We start from the raw sequence: 24,061 nt of genomic DNA on the forward strand, positions 1-24,061 counted from the left end.
ATATACACTAAGAGCAAATCATAATGAAATACCTGAAACTAATAAAAGTTCATATGTTAATTTTCAAAAAACAAAACATTGTAATAGTCATTTATAGAAAGAATTTTAGATGTCCTATTTGTTACTGACGAGGTAAAGAGCTTACATGAAAATGTTGAATATTTACCAGGTAAGGGAGCTAATGTGATATCTTGATATGTATCTGTTTCACATAAATAACTCATGACATTTTAGTGAGAAAAGTGTTTATAGTTTTCTTAGATGAGAGCTATAGAATTTAAATGGGTGATGACCAGATTTTCAGAAATATTTACATAACTACACTTGCACAACCATGAATTACTACAGAAACATTAGCAAAGTGAAAAGTGTTTGCCTAAGGAAGTTTGGGATTTTAAGAGACCCTATACCACTACATAGTTTGTTTACCCTCAACTTTTTTATAGACTTACAGAATTTCAAACTGACACTCTAAATAATGCTGTATTTGATCATCCTCTTATTGATTTTCCACTGTTAATGCATCATTTGACAAAGAAAATCTTAACTTGGGGTACCATGGATATACAGATTTTCCAAGAATGAGTTTCAGAGTATAGGGTCTTAATTTTCCTCCACAGTAGCTTAATTGTCAAATAAAGACATCTGTGAAAACCCAGATAGGGAATGCTAAATTTTATGTCTAGACTCACATATGAATTTGTTTTCTGGTCTATAATGTCTAATATAGTGGTGTACATGTGTCTAATATGTGTCTATAGACACATATACGTTCTTTCCACCCTCTGGGCAGAGGAACTAATCTTTTGCCATCTTCTCAAAGTTATGGGAAACAAAAAGAAAACTGGGAATATTTTCTATCCACCATATTTAGAAAGATCAAGTGAGAGAATATATGCACATATACTCTGTAAAAATTAAAGTGCAATATGAATATCATTTATTTTGTTACTTATTGAATAACTTACAGCCAGCCATTAATTATACATAGACACCTCATATGATGAGTAGCAGATGCTTCCTCAAGATGCTCATTTTTTCAGGAATAACCACAGTCCTTGTGAAGCAAAAAATAGACAACAGTGTTATTAGTAATCTCATACCTCTGATGCCTGGAGCCCAAAGTAGAAATCGGACTTTGATCAGAACTCATCTTTGAGTTTCACAAATAAGTTTCAAAAGGAAGAGTTTTCAGTCATAAGTCTAAACAAACATAACTAAAGTTGGAGAGTGGTTTTCTGCCTCAAATGTGTATTTATATTAATATTTTCTAAATGGATACTTTACATCACCTATGTTTTTTCTATTCTGTGATAAGCAATCTAATAAAGTATACAAAAACTGAGATTACATTATTTTATAATCAGAATGCAAGCAGGAGGTAGTTGATCTTCATGCTTTTAGTTATTCACAAAAATCAAATTAAAAGATTTTTACCATAGAATATGTTTCTTTTATGACAGAAGTACATTCAAAACCAACTGTCCTCTAAGACTTATTACTCTTGGATTGGATTGTCTCGGAAAGGAGCCAACCATTTCTGGACATGGGAAGATAACTCACCACCCTCATTACCCTCACTGTTCTTTATCACAAAGTAAGTCTCTGGAATAAAAACAAAGGAAGAGGGTCTATAATCATAGATGCTGTTTTATATTCCTGAAAGTTTATGGGAAAAATTCATATGTACATATATAGGCATGCATATGTACATATACATGTGCATGATACACACACAATAGCACTTAACTTCAGTACATGAGCATATGGAGATATGGAGTTTTTAAACTTTATGCTTATATTCTCCCTGAGTTATTCTGTAAAAGAACCTATGTCTCCAAGGGATAGTTTCTATAAATTAAGGAAAACCTACCTCCAAAAGCATGGCACAATATCACTTTCTGTGTCTGCAATAGTAAATGAACATTTTACTTCATCTGTAATTTTTCCATTCTATGTTAAACAACAGACAACAGACAAAGACTGGAAACTGTGTGAGGATAGCAGCAAGGAAGGTGGAAGTTTCTGACTGTTCCAGACCCTCATACTATGTTTGTGAAAAGAAGAATGATGGTCATGCTACCTAGTAATGAGAACAAAAAAGCAACCACAGAAGACAAGTACAGAAAATTTTCTTCCTAAAAACTCTGATTCTTGGAAGTCCTAGGGTCTCTCTTACATTTCAAAATCTCCTTGTTTTGTTTTTTTTTAAATGGGCTCTACCAGTATTCTAGCCTCTGCATGTGATAAGGCTGCAATGTTGGGTACATCACAATGAGATACACAAAGCCCTCCACTTCTGCCCTGTCACCTGAAGACTGCCAAATTATCATGAATATAAGCACAGGGTGATGGAGTAAAACAGTATGAGTGCTTCTAATGGATATTTGGAAGCAGAGTTTTGTATGCTCTGTTCCTGCAGCTCACACAGATTTAGCAAGTAGTCCTGCAAACTTCAGTCACTGACATGCCCACTGGGGTTGGGAAGTAATGCCATCAGTCATTGAAGGTGTTTCTTCTATGAATTGTGTATGCATTTCCTTTTGATTTTTTGCTTTTTAAGAGAAAACCAGTAGAGTATAATGAAAAGAGAATAGTATCGTGAATTACATATGAATTTGAGATCTGCACCACAACTAAAATATATTCTCTGGCAAGTTCAAACTACTGATTCTTCACTTTTCTAATAAAATAGTGAGAGCAGACACCCTCTTCCTTTTCCTGATTTTAAGGGGGAAAAAATTTTTATTTTCCCACTGAGTATGATATCAGCTACAGGTTTCTCTTATATGGCTTTTATTATGTTGAGGTAAGCTCCCTCTATTGCCACTTTGCTGCTTGTTTTTATCATTTATTGGTGATTGATTTTTTCAAGTGCTTTGTCAGCATCCATTGATATGATCATATAATTTTTATTCTTCATTTTATTTATGTGCTATATTATGTTGCCAGCAATCTTAAGGAAGAAGAACAAAGTAGGAGGGTTCATAAGACCTGATATCAGATTATACTACAAAGCCACTGAAATCAAAACAGTCTGGTACTGGCAAAAGAACAGACACATAGATGAATGGAACACAATAGAGAACCCAGAAATAAACTAAAGTCTCTATGGTAAGTGAATATTTGACAAAGGAGGCATGAGCATACAATGGAGTAAAGAAGTCCTATTTAATAATTGCTGTTGGAAAGAATGGACTAGTAAATACAAAAAGTACCAAGATAGACCAAAAACTTACACCATACACTAGAACTCAAAAGGGATAGAAGGCTTAAAGAAAAGTCATGACATCATAAAAGTTCTAAAGGAAAACACAGACAGGAAAATTTCAGATAGCCTGCATAGCAGTATTTTTGCCAATACATCTCATAAGGCAAGGAAAATATAAACAAATTGGACTATATCAAACTCAAAAGCTTGTGCATGGGTAAAGAAACCGTCAACAAAATGAAAAATGATGTATAAAGGGCCCATAGCCAAAGGCAATGGTGGGGAAGATTGAATACGGGATACGGAGGGTAGTAGGTCAGGGGAGAGTAATGGGGGAAAATGGGGACAACTGTAATTGAACAATAATAAAAAATGTTTAAAAATGAAATAACACTGTATAGGAAATCATAATTACCAATGGTATATCTGACAAGGGTTTGATCTCCAAAATATATAAACATATCATACAACTGAACTCCAGGAAGACAAACAACCCAATTAAAAAATGGGCAAAAAACCTGAACAGACACTTTTACAGGGAGCACATACACATAACCCATTGACATATGAAAAGATGCACAACATCACTAGTCATCATAGAGACGCAAATTAAAATCACAAAAGAGATACCACCTCAGGCCAGTCAGAATGGCCATCATAAACAAATCAACAAAAAACAAGTGTTGTTGAGGATATGGAGAAAAGGGAACCTTAGTATACAGTTGTTGGGAATGCAGACTGGTACAGCCAATGGAAAACAGTGAGAAATTTCCTTAGAACACTGAAAATGGAATCACCTTTTGACACCATCATTCGGCTGCTGGGAATATACTGTAAGGATCCCCAGTCACCAATTCAAGACAACTTATGCATCCCTATATTCATAGTGCTGCTATTCAGAAGCCAAGTGCTGAATATAGCCTAACTGTCCATCAGTAAATGAGTGGATCAAAAAACTGTGGTACTTTTAGACAATGGAATACTATGCAGCAGAAAGAAGGAAGGAACTCCTATCGTTCTTGACATCATAGATGGAACTGGAGAATATTATGCTAAGTGAAATAAGCTATCATTGAAATGCAAATATAATCTGATCTCATCTATAAGAGGAATCTAATGAACACAATAAACTAATGAACAAAATAGAACCATAGGTATGGAAAAAGTGGAACAGATGGAGAGTGACCTAGGCAAGATGGTATAAAGATAATAGTGGAAAGAAGGAGAAGAACTAGGGAAAAAACATGTATGAATGACTCACGGACGTGGGTAACAGTGTGGGAACTGACTGTGGATGTGGAGGGAGGATTGGTGGAGGAGGGTAAGGAGGGAAATTGGGACAAGTGTAATAGAATAACAATAAAAAATGATTAAAAACTCACAATAAAAAGAAGTTAAGGTCTACACAAATAATTTCAAGGTCTAATAATACAATCATAATAGTGCTGAGTGTTGAGCTTGCCAGTGAACTGTTTCTGTAACCCAAAAAGACATTGGCGTTCAGGCTGCCTGTCTCTACCAAATCCAATAAGCAATGACAGCGATTGAATCTTTTATGGGCACTTTTTTCAGATGGCCAGTGATCTGAGAAGATGGCGGGTTCATACCCTAACAAACCAACTTCCCCTTTTTTCCCTGGCCAGATCTTTTATAAGGTGGTTGGGGGAGGGCAAACAGGAGTCAGTGAGAGTCTTTGAAGTTCACAGCTGCAGCACTTCTATCCTGGACAATGAGCTATCTCCAACTGAGAGGGGTAGTGGCCTGCTCTTCCCCATACAGATGTCTCCAGGTGGTAATCTCTAGCCAGCACTCCAGGAGGTCAGCTGCTTTTGTCAGGCTCCAGATGGGCCTTATCTGTAGTTTCTGAAACAAAGAGCTTAACATATGCATTACTTGCTAGATTTATGGCTATTTACCTTAAGCTAAAATTTTCCAAGTCTTAAGCCCCCTATCATTTCGATGAAGTCTATAGCAGTTGGAGAGAACAGAACAAAATTGAGAAATGAGTATTACAAAAAAAAGAGCATAGTGTCAGAACATACAGTAAAAACATTCCCATTTCATAGACTACCTATGCTTATCCTTTGATTACTCACATTGTTTGATAATCTCTGAAAAGGCTTGTTTTATAGCAAAATCAGCTTCCATTAACCATTTCTCCAGTCTAGAACTCAATGAAAAAACTTTCTAATGTGTCACACCCCAATTTTTTTATTTCTTTTCATTTATTTTATTTTATTTTTCTTCAAGTACTGATGTCTGCCTTTTCCCCCTACCTCTTCCCCCAACCCCAGACATCCCCACCTCCCTCGCCTGATTCCACACCCCTGGTTTTGTCCAAATGTCATTTATAGTTGTTCCTGAAAAAACTTTCCCCCTTCCCCCCCATTATCCTTGCCCACCTCCCCTCTGGTTACTGACCATTTGTTCTTAATTTCAATGTGTCTGGTTATATTTTGCTTGCTTGTTTGTTTTGTTGATTAGATTCCACTTAAAGGTGAGATCATATGGTATTTGTATTTTATTTCCCTTAGCATAATGCTCTCCTGGTATACTTCACTTAGCATAATGCTCTCCAGTTCCATCTAAGTTTTTGAATAAATTAAATTCACCATTGAAATGTATTCTTTACTGCATTTTAAAAAGTTGAACTTTATTGTATTTTCCCATGACCATTTGGTCCCCTTATACCAACCTCATCCTGCCTGCAATGACCACACTGCTGTCCCTGAGTCCTTTTTCCTTTTTGCTCAGGCCCTCCACTCCCTAAACCCGTCACCCCGACTACATGCCATCTACTCACCATCTACAAGTCTGTCTCCATTTTACTTGTTCACTCAGTTTGTTCAGTAAATTCCACATGTGAGTGAAATCATATGGGTATTCGTCTTTCCCTGACTGGCTTATTTTAATAGCATAATGTTTCTCCAGATCCATCCAAGGTGTTGCAAAAGGTAAAATTTTCTTCTTTTTGATGACTGAGAAGAATTCCATTTTGTACATGTCCCATAGTTGCTTTATCCACTCATCCGCTGATGGGACACTTGGGCTGCTTCCGTATCTTGGCCACTGTAAATAATGCTGCAATGAACACAGCAGGGTTTATGTTCTTCTGAGTTCGGATATAATCCCAGAAGTGCAATCTCTGGGTCAAAAAGAAGATCGAAATTTAACTTTTTGAGGTGTCTTCACCCTGTTTTGCCCAGAGCTGCATCAGTCTGCATGCACACCAGCAGTGCAAAGGTTCCCCTTTCTGCACATCCTTGATAGCACTTGTTGCTTGTTGATATAGTAATGACAGGCATTCTGACGGGTGTCAGATGGTATCTCATTGTGGTTTTAATTTGCATTTCTCTGATGATTAGTGATGTTGAGCATCTTTTCTTATGTTGGTCATCTGTATGTCCTCTTTAGAAGTTTCTATTCATTGCCCTTGCACATTTTTAATTGGGCTGTTTTCTTTGGTGTTAAGTTCTGTACATACTTTATAAATTTTGTATGTTAACCCCTTCTAGATGTATTGGAAACTATGTCCCATTCTGTGGATGTCTTTTAATTTTGTTGATATTTATCTTTGCTTTCCAAAAATGTTTTATTTTGATGTAGTTTCATCTGCTTTTTTTTTCCTTTTGTTTCACTTCCCTGGGGAACTATATCTCATAAGAAATTTTGACAAGCAATATCTGAGATTTTGCTGCTTATGCCTCTTTCTAGGATTTTTGTGGTTTTGGATCTAACTGTAGGGGACCAGTTTGTTTCAGTCTGGTAAATGTGACTCAGCTCTGTGTGGAAAACCTACAGAAGCCAAGTGGTGGGCAGGAGCCAGACCTTCAAACCAAGTTTTCCCATGGGAATCAGGCCTAGAAAATGCACACAGACTGTTATGGCTTGCTCTGGCTAAAACTCCATCACCCTGGTCTAAAACAGCAAATGTTTATTGTCTATCTTCAAGGTAATTTCCAAACCCAGTTTGAATTTTCCCAAGGACAGAGCTAATCAGCTCATCACCATTCTCCTCTGTATGTTATTTTCATTTCCTTAAATGTCCCTAAAATGTAGACAATACTATTCTATGTGATAGATAATAAATCTTTCTTTGATGTAAGACCCAAGAAAAACAATAAAAGCTTATCTAGGCAAGAGTGGAGGCTCTCTCCTCTTGAGAGAGTGGCAGAGGCATTCATAGGCACTCCCCCTTGAGAGAGTAGCCGAGCTGTCCCCTTTTTCTCCACAGGACTGCCCTCTCCTGTGCATTTATTCTCGTCTCCGCCACACCTGGCGCCCAGGATCAGGGACCCAGAGGCTATGAGCCATCATTGTGGCCAACACACCAACAGGGCTGGAATGCACACAGCAGCCCAGGTAAGGGCGGGCGACCCCGAAGACCCCGAGTGCTTTTCGGTAAAGTCGTAGGGTGTGTTGTATTTCAGGGAAAAAGGGTATTTTTCCAAGGTCACCCTCTCTTGCAACCGCACTCTCTTTACTAAGCAGAAGCCTTGCTTTCTCTCTGTCAATCACCACATTTCTCAGGCACAGGTCTACCATGTAAAAGCCACAAGGGCACTCGCTGCAACAAAGCCACCCATGACAGGATAGGTTGCACGTGGGCCAGGAAAGAACACTAGGTTTCCTACCAACTGCAAGCAAAAGCCCACGCAACAAGAGGCACACTGTAAAAAACATTCACAAGCCCATCCATGTGGCACAATCCCCAATCAGGTTTTAGGCTTGGGAGAGAGAGCAATGAATTTTCCTTTCAATTAGGTTTTTTTCTTACAGGTGCCTCTGTGCACTTTCTTTAAAAGTTGCTTTTTGCAGCCCTTTTGATTCCTCCTTTTCCCTCCACCTGCCAGTAAACAGAAAAGCAGATAGTAAATGAGTGTTTCAGTTTCAACTGGACTCCAAAGATTATTTTGAGAACTCAGTGTTAGTTACAGGGTTATTTATGAGTGTCTCAGCTTCTTGCTGAAGCACTGAAGATAAGAGGCATTTCTCACTCCAGCTTGAGATCTCAGCATTCCTACATGAGTAGGAGCCTTGCAGAGGTGCCTGGGGTCAATCCCCAAGACTTGCAGGGGCCTCACAGGGAATTCCAATCACAGTAATTTAATTCTCTGCTAGGTCAGGGAGTGCAATATAAACGTTGGTTACATGGGGCTTCGAGCCCCGCTTGCAGTCTTAGGCTCCAGGGAGAAACCTAAAACCCATAAGCAGGGTTAGGGTACCCTGGATACCAGGCAGCCCTGCCCTGACAGTTTTCACCAACAGTATATTTTTGACCCACCACACTATACTCCCCAATAGCTAATTAGCTAGGGTTTAGTATGGGCTGGGGAGTCTGAAATGGCAGAAATCAAAAGTAAAAACAGAACTTGTCAACAACAAGAATGGGCTCTCTAATGAGCAAGAGCAATGTTTTATGCTGATTTAGCAGTTTTTAAAAGCTGCTAAATATTTCCCTGATAAGGGTTCTTCAGACTTGGTTATTCAGGAAAAAGTTGGGCAGAAGCTGAAACACGACCAGGTGGTGTGAGATAAAGGCTAGTGTCTCACTCCCTCCTTTAGAGGATTTAATTTGAAAATACTGGTTTGCTTGAATTTTATTTTTATTTTTGTTTTAAAAGTAAGGCCCAAGTCTCAAAATGTTTTAGTAAAAAGAATAAGATATCTAGCGTTGTTACATCATGAGGATTCTACTCAGAAAGAATTTAAATTGATTACTTTTTTAAAAAAAAGAAAAAAGCCCTGGCTGGCATAGCTCAGTGGATTGATCACTGGCTGCGAACCAAACTGTCCCAGGTTCGATTCCCAGTCAGGGTCCATGCCTGGGTTGCAGGCCATGACCCCCAGCAACTGCACATTGATGTTTCTCTCTCTCTCTCTTTCTCCCTCCCTTCCCGCTCTTAAAAATAAATAAATAAAATCATTTTTAAAAATCTGGATGTCTACTTAAAAAAAAGAGAGGAAAACATCTCACTTCCCTCAGACAGTAAAAAATGCAGGAATGAAAACAATGGGAAAATGTGTCTTTTAACCACTCTGAATCCTCTTTCTGAAGACCGAGGGACTGCTTCAGTCCTGGGAACAAGCTATGTCAAGCTTAGTGTCCTTCCCACCTCTTCTCCAGCCTCCCTAAAATTTTCAAGGGCACTAGCTAATGAAACAGCTCACTTTTGAGCACATTCCAGGAATGTAGTAGTCACCAAAAAAAATTGTTTTAAAAAGTAAATGTATTTGCTGGTAGACAAAAAACTGTTTCTAAAAGTTATGAGTGTGTTCATAAATTTGTCCATCTAAAGCATGCTATAAGTGGGACAGGAGGTGTGACATGTTAAAGAAATATTAAGAATCCTCCTTGTTTATGCCGGAACCATGACCTTTTATTGTAAAAATAAAATATAAGTTTACTGTCTCCCAGGGAGAACTAGACCTTCTCCCCAGAAGACTAAGTAACATTTTTTAACTAAACACCTATAAGCACTGATCGTTTCCTTGGGGAAGAACTGGCTATCCTCCCAGAAGGAATGGTTAGTCATTCAAGTGAGGGAAAGGCCCTTGACATGTAACCACTTTTGTCTAAAACATATTTGAGCAGAACCGCCCTCATCCTCCCCATTTTCCTTGCAAATTTTGAACCTAGAACCTACCAGGTCCTAAGAACAACAGGGCAGTTAACTTACTGCTCAAATCATTGCAGCTTGCAAAAACAGCAGAGAGCCTGTCTTTCCAAGCAGAGAAAAAATGGCACTTTTAAAGTTGAGACTATTTTTCAGCTGCGGATTAGAACCAAACTTCATTCACACTGCTCCCTACTTGTTGCAAACTAGAAAGCCAGGGGTTAAGGGCTAAAAGCCAAAAAGAGCCCTTCCAGAAGGGCAAAAATAAGACCCTCAAAACTAAACAGAAAAAGGAATAGAAAAGTTAAAAGACTGTTTATTTACCATTCCCAAGCTAAGCAAATTATTAAAGAAGGCCTTGACTGTCAAGCCCTTACTAAGGCATCTCCACCCATGGGAGTTAATCCTCCCGGACTAAGTTCTCAAATGATTTGGCAAACAAATGTCACTCATTACTCTCCCTTTGGAAAATACAAATACATTCATATTTCTATTGATACTTACTCTGATGCACTACATGCATCTACTCTAACAGGAGAATCTGCTAAAAATATACAAGTCCATTGGCTTGAAGCCCTTAGTCACTTAGGACAGCCTCAGCAAATTAAATCTGATAATGGCTCAGGATATCTTGCCCATTCTACTCAAACCTTCCTTCAGCTTTGGAATATCCAACATAAAACATGCATATCTTATAATCTAACTGGTCAGGCAATTGTTGAACGGGTGCATCATACCTTTAAAAATCTTCTTAAAAAGAAAAAAGGGGGAGTCAAGAGTCTACCCCCCAAAATTTGATTATCTTAGCTATGTTTACCTATAATTTTCTAAACTTCAGTGAATCACTCTGTACTCCAATTGAGAAACACTTTCAGAAGAAAGAGCTGAAGTCATCTTATCCTCAGGTTTTATACAGAGATCTGCTGAGAGATGGTACTTGGCAGGGCCCTGTAGATCTCTCTTAACATGGGGAAGAAGGTATGCATGTGTCTCCATCCCTACAGGTCCTGTCTGGCTTCCAGCTAAAAGGGTGAAGCCTTATCATAAACAAACCAGACATCAATCTCTGCTACCTGGAAGTGAAAACCCATCAGCTAACAGACCAGGCAGCCCAGTAGAAGAAAACAAGCACTGGATTCAGGTGCCAAAAAAAATGCGGTTTATGGTGCTAAGTATTTATTAGTTTATTTTTCTGTTCTTATTGACACTTTGTATTTTCCTTTAAAGGAGCAACTTTATGCTGCAAGCAAAGAACAATAAAGTAATTATTATCAGCTTTCCATGGTAACTATAATTGGCCTGTGTACCCAGGAGGGGATTTATCACACTCTCAATCGCCCTCTGGTTCCTCCTTGTACTTTAGATGAAAGCCACAAAGACTCAGTCTCTTGGTCTTTGTGCAGAGGACCGAATGCCACTACTGCTTTTCTCCCCAAAAGTCCTTTTATAGTGTAGAACTGGGGAGCTAATTGGAAAGTACTGGCTAAGCTTGGCACAACAATAGTTTCGGCTCTGCCCCAAGTCCCATATACTATGTGGTGGGAGGGGCCCAGTACTAGACATCTATTATCAGAATCATTTCTCTCAATCACACTAGCCCTTGGCATTACAATTACTGGAAAATGGGCTTGCCTTTTATTGCTAGAAAATGCCTCTATAAAATTTTTTTAAAAGTCTCTACCGGGATGGGCCTCCAAAACAAGACTGGGTCACAGTTTGTACCTCTCACCCTTACTTGTTTTTGGCAACTCCAGGGACAGCTGAAGTCTTTTATAATATATCAGCAAAAATTTATTATTTACCTGTCCCTGCAGGCTCCATATATGGAAGTTGTCTTACTCATCTCACTATTACTCAGTTAAGCCTCACTCTGGTTTATAAAATTAGAAGATAAACTCAAATATGAGTGCCAGTTAATGTAACCAGAGAATGGGAAGATCCCAATGGCATAATAGCGCTTAACAATGAGCTGGCCTCTTTAAGAGTCCGACAGTTTGTTGGCATTTTAATTGCATTTATTGTCTCTGCTATAGTTGTCCCAGCTACTGTGGCCATGGCAACCGCTGTCCTCATTGGGTCAGTTCAAACTGCTCATACTGTTGATGTTCTCTTGACCAATTCCACTTTCAAAATGCTTCAACAGGCCCAGATTGATCAAGAAATCCTGACTCAGCTTTGTGCAGTCGGATCAGCCCTCAACTGAAACGGTGAACGTCAGGACGTGCTAGTGACCCGTCAGCAGCTCACCTGTGATCCTGGTTTCTCCAAACTGTGTGTCATCCCATTACAATGGAACTCCAGCCAATACTCCAGGACTGATATTCAACATCACCTAAAAGGAGCTTTTTCTACTCATTCAAAGGGACAAATTAATAAACTGCAACTGGAGTTTGACACAAACAGTTGCAGGATATTCAATGCTTAACTAAGCAGGAGATTCTTCAAACCCTTAATGATAATCTCAGCTCCTTAAACACAAAACACTGGTTTGATGGACTCAAACTAAGACTACGGTTCATTGGAGCCACTGGTTGTTTACTGATTTTATTAATGCTTTGTATTTTATGATGCATTTACAAATAAATATTTGCCCAGGGTCCCAAAAGAGAACAGCAAGTAGCAAATCTTGTGGGATGAGTCACTGCAACAGCCTTAACAAAAACAAACAAAAAAGGGGAATTGTAGGGGACCAGTTTCCTTTAGTCTGACAAATGTGACTCCGTTCTGTGTGGAAAACCTACAGAAGCCAAGTGGTGGGCAGGAGCCAGACCTTCAGACTGAATTTTCCCATAGGAATCAGGCCTAGAAAGTGCACACAGACTGCTATGGCTTGCCCTTGCTAAAACTCCATCACCCTCGTCTAAAACAGCAAATGTTTATTGTCTATCTTCAAGGTAATATCCAAAGCCTGTGTGAATCTCCCCAAGGACAGAGCTAATCAGCTCATCACCATTCCCCTCTGCATGTTATTTTCATTTCCTTGATTGTACCTAAAATGTAAACAATAACATTCTATGTGACAGATAATACTTCTTTCTTTGAACTAAGACCTGAGAAAAACAATAAAAAGCTTGTCTAGGCAAGGGTCGAGGTGCTCTCCTCTTGAGGAAGCAGCCATGCTGCCCCCTTTTTCTCCACAGGATGCTGTCTCCTGTGCTTTTATTCCCGTCTTTGGTCACAACAGGCAGACTCTGCTGACCGGACTCCACCACATCTGACATTTAACTTTTGGATCCATTTTGAATTTATACTTGTGTGGGATGTAAGATGATCTAGTTTCATTTTCCTGCACATATCAGTCCAATTTTCCCAACACCATTTATTGAACATACTATCCTTAGTCCATTTTGTATGTGCTTGCTTCCTCTGTTGATCATTAAGTGACTATAAATGTGTGGATTTACTTCTGTGATGTATATTCCATTGATTTGTGGTGTAAACAGGTGAAACTCTTTCGATCTTTCCTACTGAGCTAGGGCCCGTATATTTCAACTGCATTGTCATTGTCTACCCAGTACACCATGGGCTATGCTACATCATACTACTAAGGAGGGACCTAACACATTCCTATATTTTATAATTACAGTACTGAGTATGGGAAAAGGGAACCAAAAGTCACCAAAACCTGGAGTTTTGTGAAAGTATACCCTAATTATACTGAAATATACAGGAAAAACAGACTGCAAAAAACTTTTGTGGAAAGAATCTTTCAAAGAATATAACCATTGATTTAGACCTCTTTTGAAGGAACCAGAGATTGAGTGCCTCTCATTCCAATACAATTTAAGTCCATAAAACTTTACTAATCAAACTCTCATTCAAATAAATATGTAGAATCTGTTAATGTTTATATATTTTCAGGTAGCTAATATAGTAGTTTATAGGATGAATGTAAATTTCTCATTAAGTGTATTTCTTTTTGGAGCACAAAACATTAGTGTCTTTATAGACAATATATTTAGAATCCTACTCTTTGGTGGAGGTCATTAGTGGTAATACTGGTCTTCTTTTGCTAAGGTTTACTTTATATTCTGTGCAAAAGTAGCATGGGCCTTTAAATAATGTTTCTCACTCATCTCTGTTGAAAAAAAAAAAAGACAGAAAAGAACCAATGTCTCTGTGATAAAGGATGCAGATAGTGAAACCTGAGGCTTAAAAGTGAACTGTTTTCTCATATTTCATGTGCAGCTGAGCAGCACTGAAGGCTCTTGGGAAACAAGGGAAGATAACAAAGGGAGCCCAGAAGAATCACCTTCTTCTCCAGAACACGCACATCCAGTCCATCCGCCTCCAGGGGCTTACCTCTTCTGTTTGGACCAGACTCCACTGGAGCGAAAACTCTACTGCCCTGACACAGGTATCGCCAACTATATCTATAGCTGTGGCTCTCAGTGCATATCACTGTTATTACTGCCACCCGATTGCCTATACAGAACACAGAGAATAGGTTGTTTTTCAAAGTAATCATAACTTCAATCTTGTAGGCAAATGAGCTGAACCATTCAAGTTCAAAAATTACCTTACAAATGAATTACCTCCTATACAGTTTTCTTAGTTTAACATGGAATATAACTGATGGTTTCTTGGTATATCTGTTGAATTAGCCAAATGCATCAATAGAGTAAATGGTCATATCAAAGAGGACAAAATATGAGAAAATAAGGAAATATTTTATTTAGTACTAAATATAATTTAGTAATTATTCTTCTCTGTATACTAAGATGGTTTTCTATTTAACATCTACCTCTGAACTTTGCTAATTTATGTGATATATATTCACATTACTGATATATTGCAGACTTGGTAAAAACTATTTAAAGGCATTATAAATGTATGCCTGTAAATCATATTTTCTTATGAGATGTTATCTTGTGGTAAATGATCAAAAGGTATAGTGAATATTATTAACACACAGAGGCCTATATATTTTACTCACATCATAAAAGATAAGTGGAGCATAATGCTGAGAAAATAAAACGAAGCTATGAGTGTTTAAGTTGATGATACACAGGGAAACTGGTGAGATTAAGAATTTAACATATTTTTTCAGTAAACAGAATTTTATTTCTATACATTTCTTTGTTGATTACTGAGATAATATGTAAAATGCTTGAAACAAGTTAATTAAATTTTTAACATTTGCAAGTAAACTTGAAAGAGTAGTTGACTTTAGCCTATGCCTTCAAATATTATGGACATGAAACCACTCACCACATGAGAGTACAGCTCAATCAACTGAGTCCTAATTGTAGGACATTCATTTTTAATACCACCTTGGAAGTAATGACAAAATGCTCTTAAAACATTATAGGAATCAAATTCTCTTTGAATCATTAATAAAAGATAAAGATAAACAGAAAAAATATTAGGAGAGATCATGGAGATATTAGCTAATAACACCATATAACACAATATATTTTTAAAATACAAATGACTCATAAAACTTTTCTTGGAAATTTTAAGGGTAGGGAAAATTGTTTAATGTTTTCTATATATTTTATTGACCATCACATTGTTAACCTTTCACATTAAATTAAATATTGTATTTGGAGAAGTCCAGGCATAGTTAGTAAAATGATAATACCTAACTATGGAAAGAAAAATGGTAAATAATAATTTTGAGAAGGGGAAAGAAAATGATCTAAAGCAAAAAACTCTCATGGAAAAGATATTGGAAAAGTAAAATCATTCATCAGTAGTGAATGGTATGAAATACTGATTTTCATTATACATGGACAACCTAGAAATGACATAAACTGAAAACTAATTTAAAAACTATCAATTTGTGTGTTTTAGAATTGTACCTCAAAATTTTTCAGAGATGAACGAAAAAAATACAACATATGTAGATTTGAAACACCTTCCTTACAAAAAGCACATGCAAAACAAAAGTGAATATTTTTCCCAATCCCTACTGAATTCTGTTATTATTTTCTCTTATTTGTTAAATAATTTTGCTAAAGATTTTTTCTTAATTTAGCACATGACACTTTATGTCTAACATCTCAGAGTTTTATCATTTATAAGATTTGTGTGATGGACTTTGTCTACTTGGAAAAAAACAATTACATCGATGTTTTTATTTGGAAAAAATTTAGTCAACCCCCTTCACTCATGTTAATAACCTCCCTGTTTGTGAGAATAGTGTAAATGCGAAGCAATGACCACATCTCTCTTTCAATCTCCAGAGGTAAAAGAGTCTGTAATGTACTCAGGAGTGAACAAATCTACTTCAAACTCCAGACAGACAAAGAGAACAAAGAATAAATCATCCAACAAAACAGGTAAAATTTGTGTAGAGGACCCAGCTTACATGTCCTCTAATTGTGTAGCCTGCCTGAATGTAATTCAACTAGCATTAGTCAGAAACCACAGCTTGCTGTAACTGAGTTAGCCTGCCCACTTTCATGAGGATTTTTAAACCACATTTCATTTCTATACTCCTTCAGAGAAAGCAGTGTGGAAAATTAAATCCAGGTCTAGTTCATTCAGGGAATTAATGTACTTTGGGTGCTGTGTACACATGTGTACAACTCAGCAAGTCAGGTAGGAAAATTATTTCTTTTCAGCTTGTTTGGAAACAATTGTGAATCTCCAGAAGTCACTCACTCATTCTACAAAGTTGCAAGAAACAGTATTTAAACATTATTTGAGATGTTAATCTATTATTTGAGATGTGTTTGTGATTATAACTTCTTCTGTGCAGTAGGTGAGGTTAATCCTAATATTGAAGAACAGTAGTAAGTAAGACTCCTATGAGAAAATTACAATATATTTAATAGGTTTTGCTATTAAGAAATATCAAAATCAGAATATCTTTAATAAGAAATAAGCAAAATAAGAAATATATTCTCATAGTGTAGCAATTAAAGTGATGTATACAGATATTTTATAGAAGTATATTTATAGTTTTAATACCAAGTCTATATATCTAATATCCCACTTTGTATTCCTACATCACTTAGAGGAGGCAGGGGATAATTTTGGTAAAGTTAGAGAGTGTGACTTCCCAAGAGAAGCACAACAAAAAGAATAAGAAGCAGAATGCAAGCATCCAATTCTCCACTCATTGTTGTTTCAAATTGTTCAGTATCACACTCAATTGATAATTTCAAGTTTGAAGACATTCAAGAAGTAGGGCATTGAATTTCTGAAAATTGTCCCACTGAGCTCTGCTTTTAAATTCAGTCTTGTCTTTGCTGAGTTACTCAATCTCTCTTTTTTATCTCTGAGCAGAATCTTCAGTTCCATTTACCTGGTGTCTCACGGCAGTGATCTTCGGAATCTTCTGTTTCATTCTCCTTGTAACAGATAGAATATTGGGACACATGGGTAAGTTCAACCAGCCCTTTGCCCTGAACTGTGTAGCTCATCCCTTAGGACTTAGTTCTCTACTAGTATTTCTTTCCTACTAGTTCCATTGTTATGATCATCACTTTTATACAAGAAACCCTCCCATCTTCACCACTAAAGTGATCACTTGGCCATTTCTAAGTTCTTGAAAACTTCTCACTTCTTCTTTACTCACAAATACTGGGTCATATCCAGGATATTGCCAGGAAAGCTCTGTTGAGGTTTTTGTGATGGTGGATCCTGCTGTGCGCATTAATTTTCACTCTCCTCTCTGATGCCTTCTTACAAGAAACTGTCAGCCTCCTTGGTTCACCATTGAATCTTCAGTCTGCAGCTCAAATTTACTTTGTAAATAGTTTATTCTTGTAAAACCTGCTACAACACAACAATATTTTTCCCCTATACAATTGAAATTGCCTCCTAAATTATCCTTAAGTCAACAGACTTCAAAATTCTCTTCTCCAAATGTCTCTGATTTCATCCTCTACTGAATTATGTTAAAACTCCATTACTTATGTTTGCTTTTATAATTTTCATCTATTTCAGTCAGATAATTTTAAGTTTAAATTCTCATGTCCAATTTAGCTTCAAGTAATTCTAGCTCACTTGCTCTTACCCTCACGTTCTCTAAGTGTCTCTGTCCCAGCACATATGTCTGTATGACATTTCCTCTCGTGTTAGACACTGTGAGTGACTCAAAAATGAGTAACCAGCAAGTCTTGCAATAAAGGCAGTTATAATCATATACAGTACATATAGTTTTCTGTGTATATATTTTTAAAGAACACCATCCTGTTTAATGGCCTTGACTCTAAGGTTGCTGGTTTGCAAATCAAGCTCTTTGATTTGTGTGTATGTATGTGTGTGTGAAATTTATTGACATGTAATTTGCCTATAAAATCCACCTATTTACAGGGTAATATTCAATGGCTTCTAACATATTCAAATTGTAAAATTATAACTGTTATCAATATAAACCATTTTTAGCCACAATAAAGCAACCCTACATGCATTAGCACTTGTTTCCCATTTCCTTTCAAATTAGCCAGCCTGAAACATACACTAATCTACCTTCTACCTCCTATGATTTTCCTATTCTGAGCATCTTATAAAATGCAATCATATAACACATTATCTTTTCACACTGGGTTATTTCAATCAATGTAATATTTGCATGGTTCCTGGATGATGGAAAGTATGGCCTTGATTTAAACATCCAAAAATATTCTATTGTATGGTACGTATATTATATTATGCACATTATTCTTCTCAGATAACAGATTTTCAAATGTTTCCTCCCATCCTTTTGGTTATCTTTTCACTCTCTTGATGTTAACTTTTCATGCACTAAAGTTTCTAAATTGAAGTCTTTCTGGTGTGTCACACTACTCTGGAGCTCACATTGTCAGCCAGTCTCTGCTGGGTTCAGCAGCCACACTGAACTACTTGTGTCACTGGACATGTATTACCCTACAGTCTTCCCCTCGCAGCGAGTGAGTTTCTGCAAAACAGAACCTTTGCATTTTTCATGGTTGTATCCAGGATCCACTAAGATGTGTTACCATTAACTAATATATTTTGAACAAATGATATATAAATGTGTAAATCATATGCAGAGGAGAGACACTTAAAGTGGGCACATATAAAAATGGTCCTTACTCCTGAACATGAACTAACATATTAAAATTAATATATAAAATACATAATAAATTAATATATAATTTAATATGTAGTATATTGTATATATTTATTAATATATAATGTATAATAATATATGATGTATTATATGTAGTTTAATGTGTTATATATTTAATAATATAATTTATTATATTATTAATATATATTAATATATATTATATATTAATATATATAAATATATATTAATATATTAATATAATAAATTATAATAATATAAATTTATTATATTATATATATAATAAATTATAATAATATAATTTATTATATTATTAAATATAATAGATTGATATAAATAAAACTATACTTACTATTCAGTCCCCTGTTATTTTCTCCTTGAGCTAGTGATGTCCAGTAAAGCTTTCCAGGGTCATCTCAAATACCAGCCACAGAAACTGCCACTGGACAACATTACACAGGAAGACAATTTCATGTTGAAAAACACAACTTTCACAGAGGGACCACTCCACACAGGTATGCAGATAAATGACTTGAAGACTGACACCATCAAGGCTCTTCTCTGCTTTCCTCAGTCAGCTGATATCCTGTTCAAATTGGATTTTTTATGCATAAGTAATTTTGGAATCCAAATTTAATTTGTAGTTATTTGAAAAAGACAAAAACCTACCTTTCCAGGAATTAGATTTTATTGTTTGTACAATATTATATTTTTTCAAGGTAGTTACCACATCTCCAGATAATGCTTTTTCTACAGAAAAGCGAGCAGAGAAATAAAAATCAAAGTCTCATTATCAAATTTTCTAATCATTACTACACCTCTCAATATGGGTATGCAGTCAGGGAATAAGTTCAGACTGTCTCTGTACCTACAGATTTTACTCAGTCTAGAGAATTCAAAGAAGCTTCTTTTCATTATTAAGTTCTCTTTGTTGAAGTTGTAGGGAAAATGTCAATCTTCTTAGAAACCCTTCTCAGAAAATTTTTAAAATAGTATGCATAGAATCAGTGAAAAATTTAAGTAATAAAACTCTTCCCAGGCCAGAGATTTTATTTAGAAAGCTGGAATGAAGCCAATCTCATTAAATACATGTTTTTAGGACTAGAAAGGACCTATCAGTGTCTCATCCTCAGACTCCCCTTTGAGGATACACACTGAGTGGTCTGGGGAATATCTTTTCTTTTCAAGGAAGCAAGAGCAGCACATGTGAGAGGAAACACTCATGCAGTGGAGAGAAGTGTTATTATTTTTGGTGTGATTTGAAGACCTATGAAGAGAGTCAAAAATTCTGCAAGAAATTTTACACAGCACTTCTTAAGATACAAGATGAAAAAGAATTGGTGATGTATATTTTCCATTTATTTTTAAGATTTTATTTATTAATTATTAGACAGAGGGTATAGAATGGAGACAGAGAGGGAGAGAAACATGGATGTGCGGGACAAGTATTGGTCAGCTGCCTCTCACACACCTCCAGCCAGAGACCTGTCCCACAACCCAGGTTTGGGCCCTGATAGGGAATTGAGCCAGTGAACTTTCGGTTTGAGGAATGATGCCCAAACCACTGAGCCAGACCTGTCAGGGCTGTCCATTTTCAGTTTCCCAGCTCACATCATACAGAGTTTATCTAGTCATTATTGGCTAAATGTTATGCTCCAGAATACTTGAGTTTCTCTGCACTGCTTACATTGTAAAGTGACTCAGGTTCAGACAGTGCTCATGCTACAATCAGAAATACAAATGGAAATTAAATGTGAATTTTATTTAATTCATCTAATCCATCCACAATAAAATTTTCACAACAATGCAAATGTAAAGTCAAACGTAAGCCAATGAAGACAACAAATCTATCCTTACAATATATTTTTATCAAGGGAAATTGCATATCTTATATCAATTATTTTATAAAAGTATGTCTTCAGCTTCTCTGAAAAAATCATTATACAGCTAACAAAATGAAAAAATGCAGCATTGACACTGAACTAGAGGTGAAAAGAAAACCTCTATACGAATTAAGGTTGAAGGTCAATTACTTCTAAGTCCTATTAAATTTTAACTCATATTAGCTTCCAAATAAAACTGAACTGAATACTTCATGATTTTTATCATTCTATTTTTCTTTGAATACAGAATCGACTTACCATTATTTGGGAAAAAAAACATATCCTAACATTCCAGGTTAAGAATAATGTTTACTATTCTCTCAACAATACAGTAACAGACATTAAGTATCACTCTGTTTTCTGTACTAGTACAATTATCCACTTGCTTTGTTTTCAACAACTCAAAAGGCACTATAAAATATATGAAATTGAAAACCATCAAGAAAACAAAGAAAAACTTGAATCCAGAAAGAAAAAAATTTCAAAGTCTGAATTAACCTCTTTTTAACTTCAACACGAAACTACATGTATAATAATGAAAGTAAACTAGACTTAATGTGGTGATCATTTTGAATATATACTCAGAGCAAATCATGATGTTGTATACCTGAAACTAATATAATCTCATACATCAATTCCTAAAAACAGAAAATTGCAATTGTCATTGATAGAATAAACTTTAGAAGTCTTATTTATTACCTACAAAGTAAAGAATATGCATGAAAATGTTGAATATTGACCAGGTAAGGGAGTTAATCTGATATCTTGATATCTATCTGTTTTACATAAATAAATCATGACATTTTAGTGAGAAAAGTATTTGTAGTTTTCTTTGATAAGAACTACAGAATTTTATTGGATGGTGATCAGATTTTCAGAAATATTTGCATAACTATACTCATACAACCATGAATTACTACAGAAACATTAGCTAAGTGAAATGTGTTTTCCCATGGAACTTTGGGATTTTAAGGGAGCTATACCATAACTGAGTTTACCTTCACCCTTTTTATAGACTTAAAGAATTTCAAAATACATTCTATAACATGCTGTATTCAATAATCCTCTTATTTATTTTCCACTGTTAATGAATCATTTCACAAAAGAAATCTTAACTTGGGGTTCCTTGGATATGCAGAGGTTCCAAGAATGAGTTTCAGATTCTAGGAGTCCTAATTTTACTACAGAGTAGCTTAATTGTTAAATAAAGACATCTGTGAAAACCCTGACATTGAATGTTAAGTTTTATGTCTAGATACATATATGATTTTTTTTTCATGATTTGGACACATATATTTGTTTTCCCCCCTCTGGGCAGAGAAACTAAGCTTTTGCCATCTTCTCAAAGATGTGGGAAACAAAAAGAAAACTGGGAGTATTTTCATTCCACCATATATAGGATGATCAAATGATCTCTGTAAACATTAAAGTGCAAGATGAACATCATTTACTTTTTTACTTATTGAAAAACTGACAGCCAGCCATTATATACAGACACCTCATTTGACAAGTAAGGGATGTTTCCTCAAGATGCTCATTTTGCAGGAAATAACCACAGTCCTTGTAGTACAAAAATAGACAACAATGTTGGTAGTAATCTCATACCTCTGATACCTGAAGCCGAAAGTAGAAATCAGACTTTGATCAGGACTCATCTTTGAGTTACACAAAAAAGTTTCAAAAGGAAGAGATTTCTGTCCTAAGTCTAAGCAAACACGGCTAAACTTAGTGATTTGTTCTGTCAAATATGTGTTTATATTTAATACTTATTAAGTGAACATTTTATATCACCTATGTGTTTTTATTCTGTGTTAATTGACTTATAAAGTACCAAACACTGAGATTACATTATTTTATGATCAGAATGCAATCAGCAGGTAGTTGATCTCTATACTTTTAGTTATTCACAAAAATAGCATAAATAGATTTTTACTCATAGAATATGTTTCCTTTATGACAGAAGTTCATTCAAAGTCAACTGTCCTCTAAGACCTCTTACTCTTGGATTGGATTGTCTCATAAAGGAGCCAACCATTTCTGGACATGGGAAGATAACTCAGCACCCTCATTACCCTCACTGTTCTTTATCACAAAGTAAGTCTCTAGAATAAAAACAAAGTAAGATGATCTATAATCATAGCTGCTGGTTTATATTCCTGAAAGTATATAGGAAAAATCCATCCATGCATATATACATGCATGCACGAGTACATACACATGTACAGACACAGCAACAGCACTTAACTTCAGTAAATGAGCACATGGAGAGACAGAGTTTTTCAACTTTATGTGTATATCCTTCATGAGTTATTCTTTAGGAAAACCTAGAGCCCCAAGGAGTAGTTTCTATAAATTAAGAAAAACCTACCACCTTAACTGTGGTGCAATATCACTTATTGTGTCTGCAATAGCAAATGAATATTTTACTTCATCTATATGTTTCCATTCTATGTTAACCAACAGGCAACAGACAAAGACTGGAAGCTGTGTGAGGATAGCAGCAAGGAAGATGGAAGTTTCTGACTGTTCCAGACGCTCAAACTATGTTTGTGAAAAGAAGATTGCTGGTCATGCTACTTAATAATGAGAACAAAAAAGCAACCACAGAAGACAAGTACAATAAATTTTTCTTCTAAAAACTCAGATTCTTGGAAACCTAGTATCTCTGTTTCATTTCAGAACATCCTTGGTTTTTTTAATGGACTCTACCAGTGTTCCAGCCTCTGCATGAGATAAGGCTGGAATAGTGGGTACATCACAATGAGATAGACCAGACCCTCCACTTCTGTCCTGTCATTGAAGACTGCCAAATTACCATGAGTACAAGCATAAGGTGATGGAGAAACAGAGTATGAGTGCTTCAGATAGATTAAGAAGCAGAATTTTGTACACGTTCTTCCTGCAGCTCACACAGATTTAACAAGTAGCCCTGCAAACTTCAGTCACTGTATTCACATTGGGGCTAGGACATAATGCCGTCAGTCAGTGAAGGTATTTCCTGTATGAAGTGCATATGCATTTCTGTTTCATTTTTTGCTTTTTGAGAGATAATCAGTAGAGACTACTGGAAAGAGAATACTATCATGAGTTGGATATTAGTTTGAGATCTGCACCAGAACTAAAATATATTCCCTGGCAAGATCACACTACTGATTCTTACTCTTCTAATACAATAGTGAGAGCAGACACCCTCTTCCTGTTCCTGATTTTAGGAAAAAAAAACTCTTTTTTCCCCTTTCAGTATGATATTGGCTATAGGTTTCTCTTATATGGCTTTTATTATGTTGAGGTATGCTCCCTCTATTGCCACTTTGCTGCTTGTTTTTATCATTTATTGGTGATT

General features: G+C 36.1%; 1 protein-coding gene across 1 annotated transcript in view; it reads left to right on the top strand.

Annotated features, from left to right (window-relative positions):
* Positions 1-23,356, top strand: part of LOC123827888 (C-type lectin domain family 7 member A-like) — a 47,837-nt gene extending 24,481 nt beyond the window's left edge. Inside the window, exons 3-10 of the mRNA XM_045852338.1 lie at positions 11,862-12,010; positions 14,017-14,185; positions 16,017-16,112; positions 17,065-17,160; positions 19,222-19,350; positions 20,024-20,175; positions 22,679-22,812; positions 23,182-23,356. Coding sequence (XP_045708294.1) covers positions 11,862-12,010; positions 14,017-14,185; positions 16,017-16,112; positions 17,065-17,160; positions 19,222-19,350; positions 20,024-20,175; positions 22,679-22,812; positions 23,182-23,299 — 1,043 coding nt within the window. The 3' untranslated portion in view covers positions 23,300-23,356. The remainder of the gene's footprint in view (positions 1-11,861; positions 12,011-14,016; positions 14,186-16,016; positions 16,113-17,064; positions 17,161-19,221; positions 19,351-20,023; positions 20,176-22,678; positions 22,813-23,181) is intronic.
* The last annotated feature ends 705 nt before the right edge of the window (positions 23,357-24,061 follow it).

This window comes from Phyllostomus hastatus, unplaced genomic scaffold (assembly GCF_019186645.2).
Source record: "Phyllostomus hastatus isolate PE091 unplaced genomic scaffold, TTU_PhHast_1.1 phas_contig_930, whole genome shotgun sequence".
Taxonomy (NCBI): Eukaryota; Metazoa; Chordata; class Mammalia; order Chiroptera; family Phyllostomidae; genus Phyllostomus; species Phyllostomus hastatus.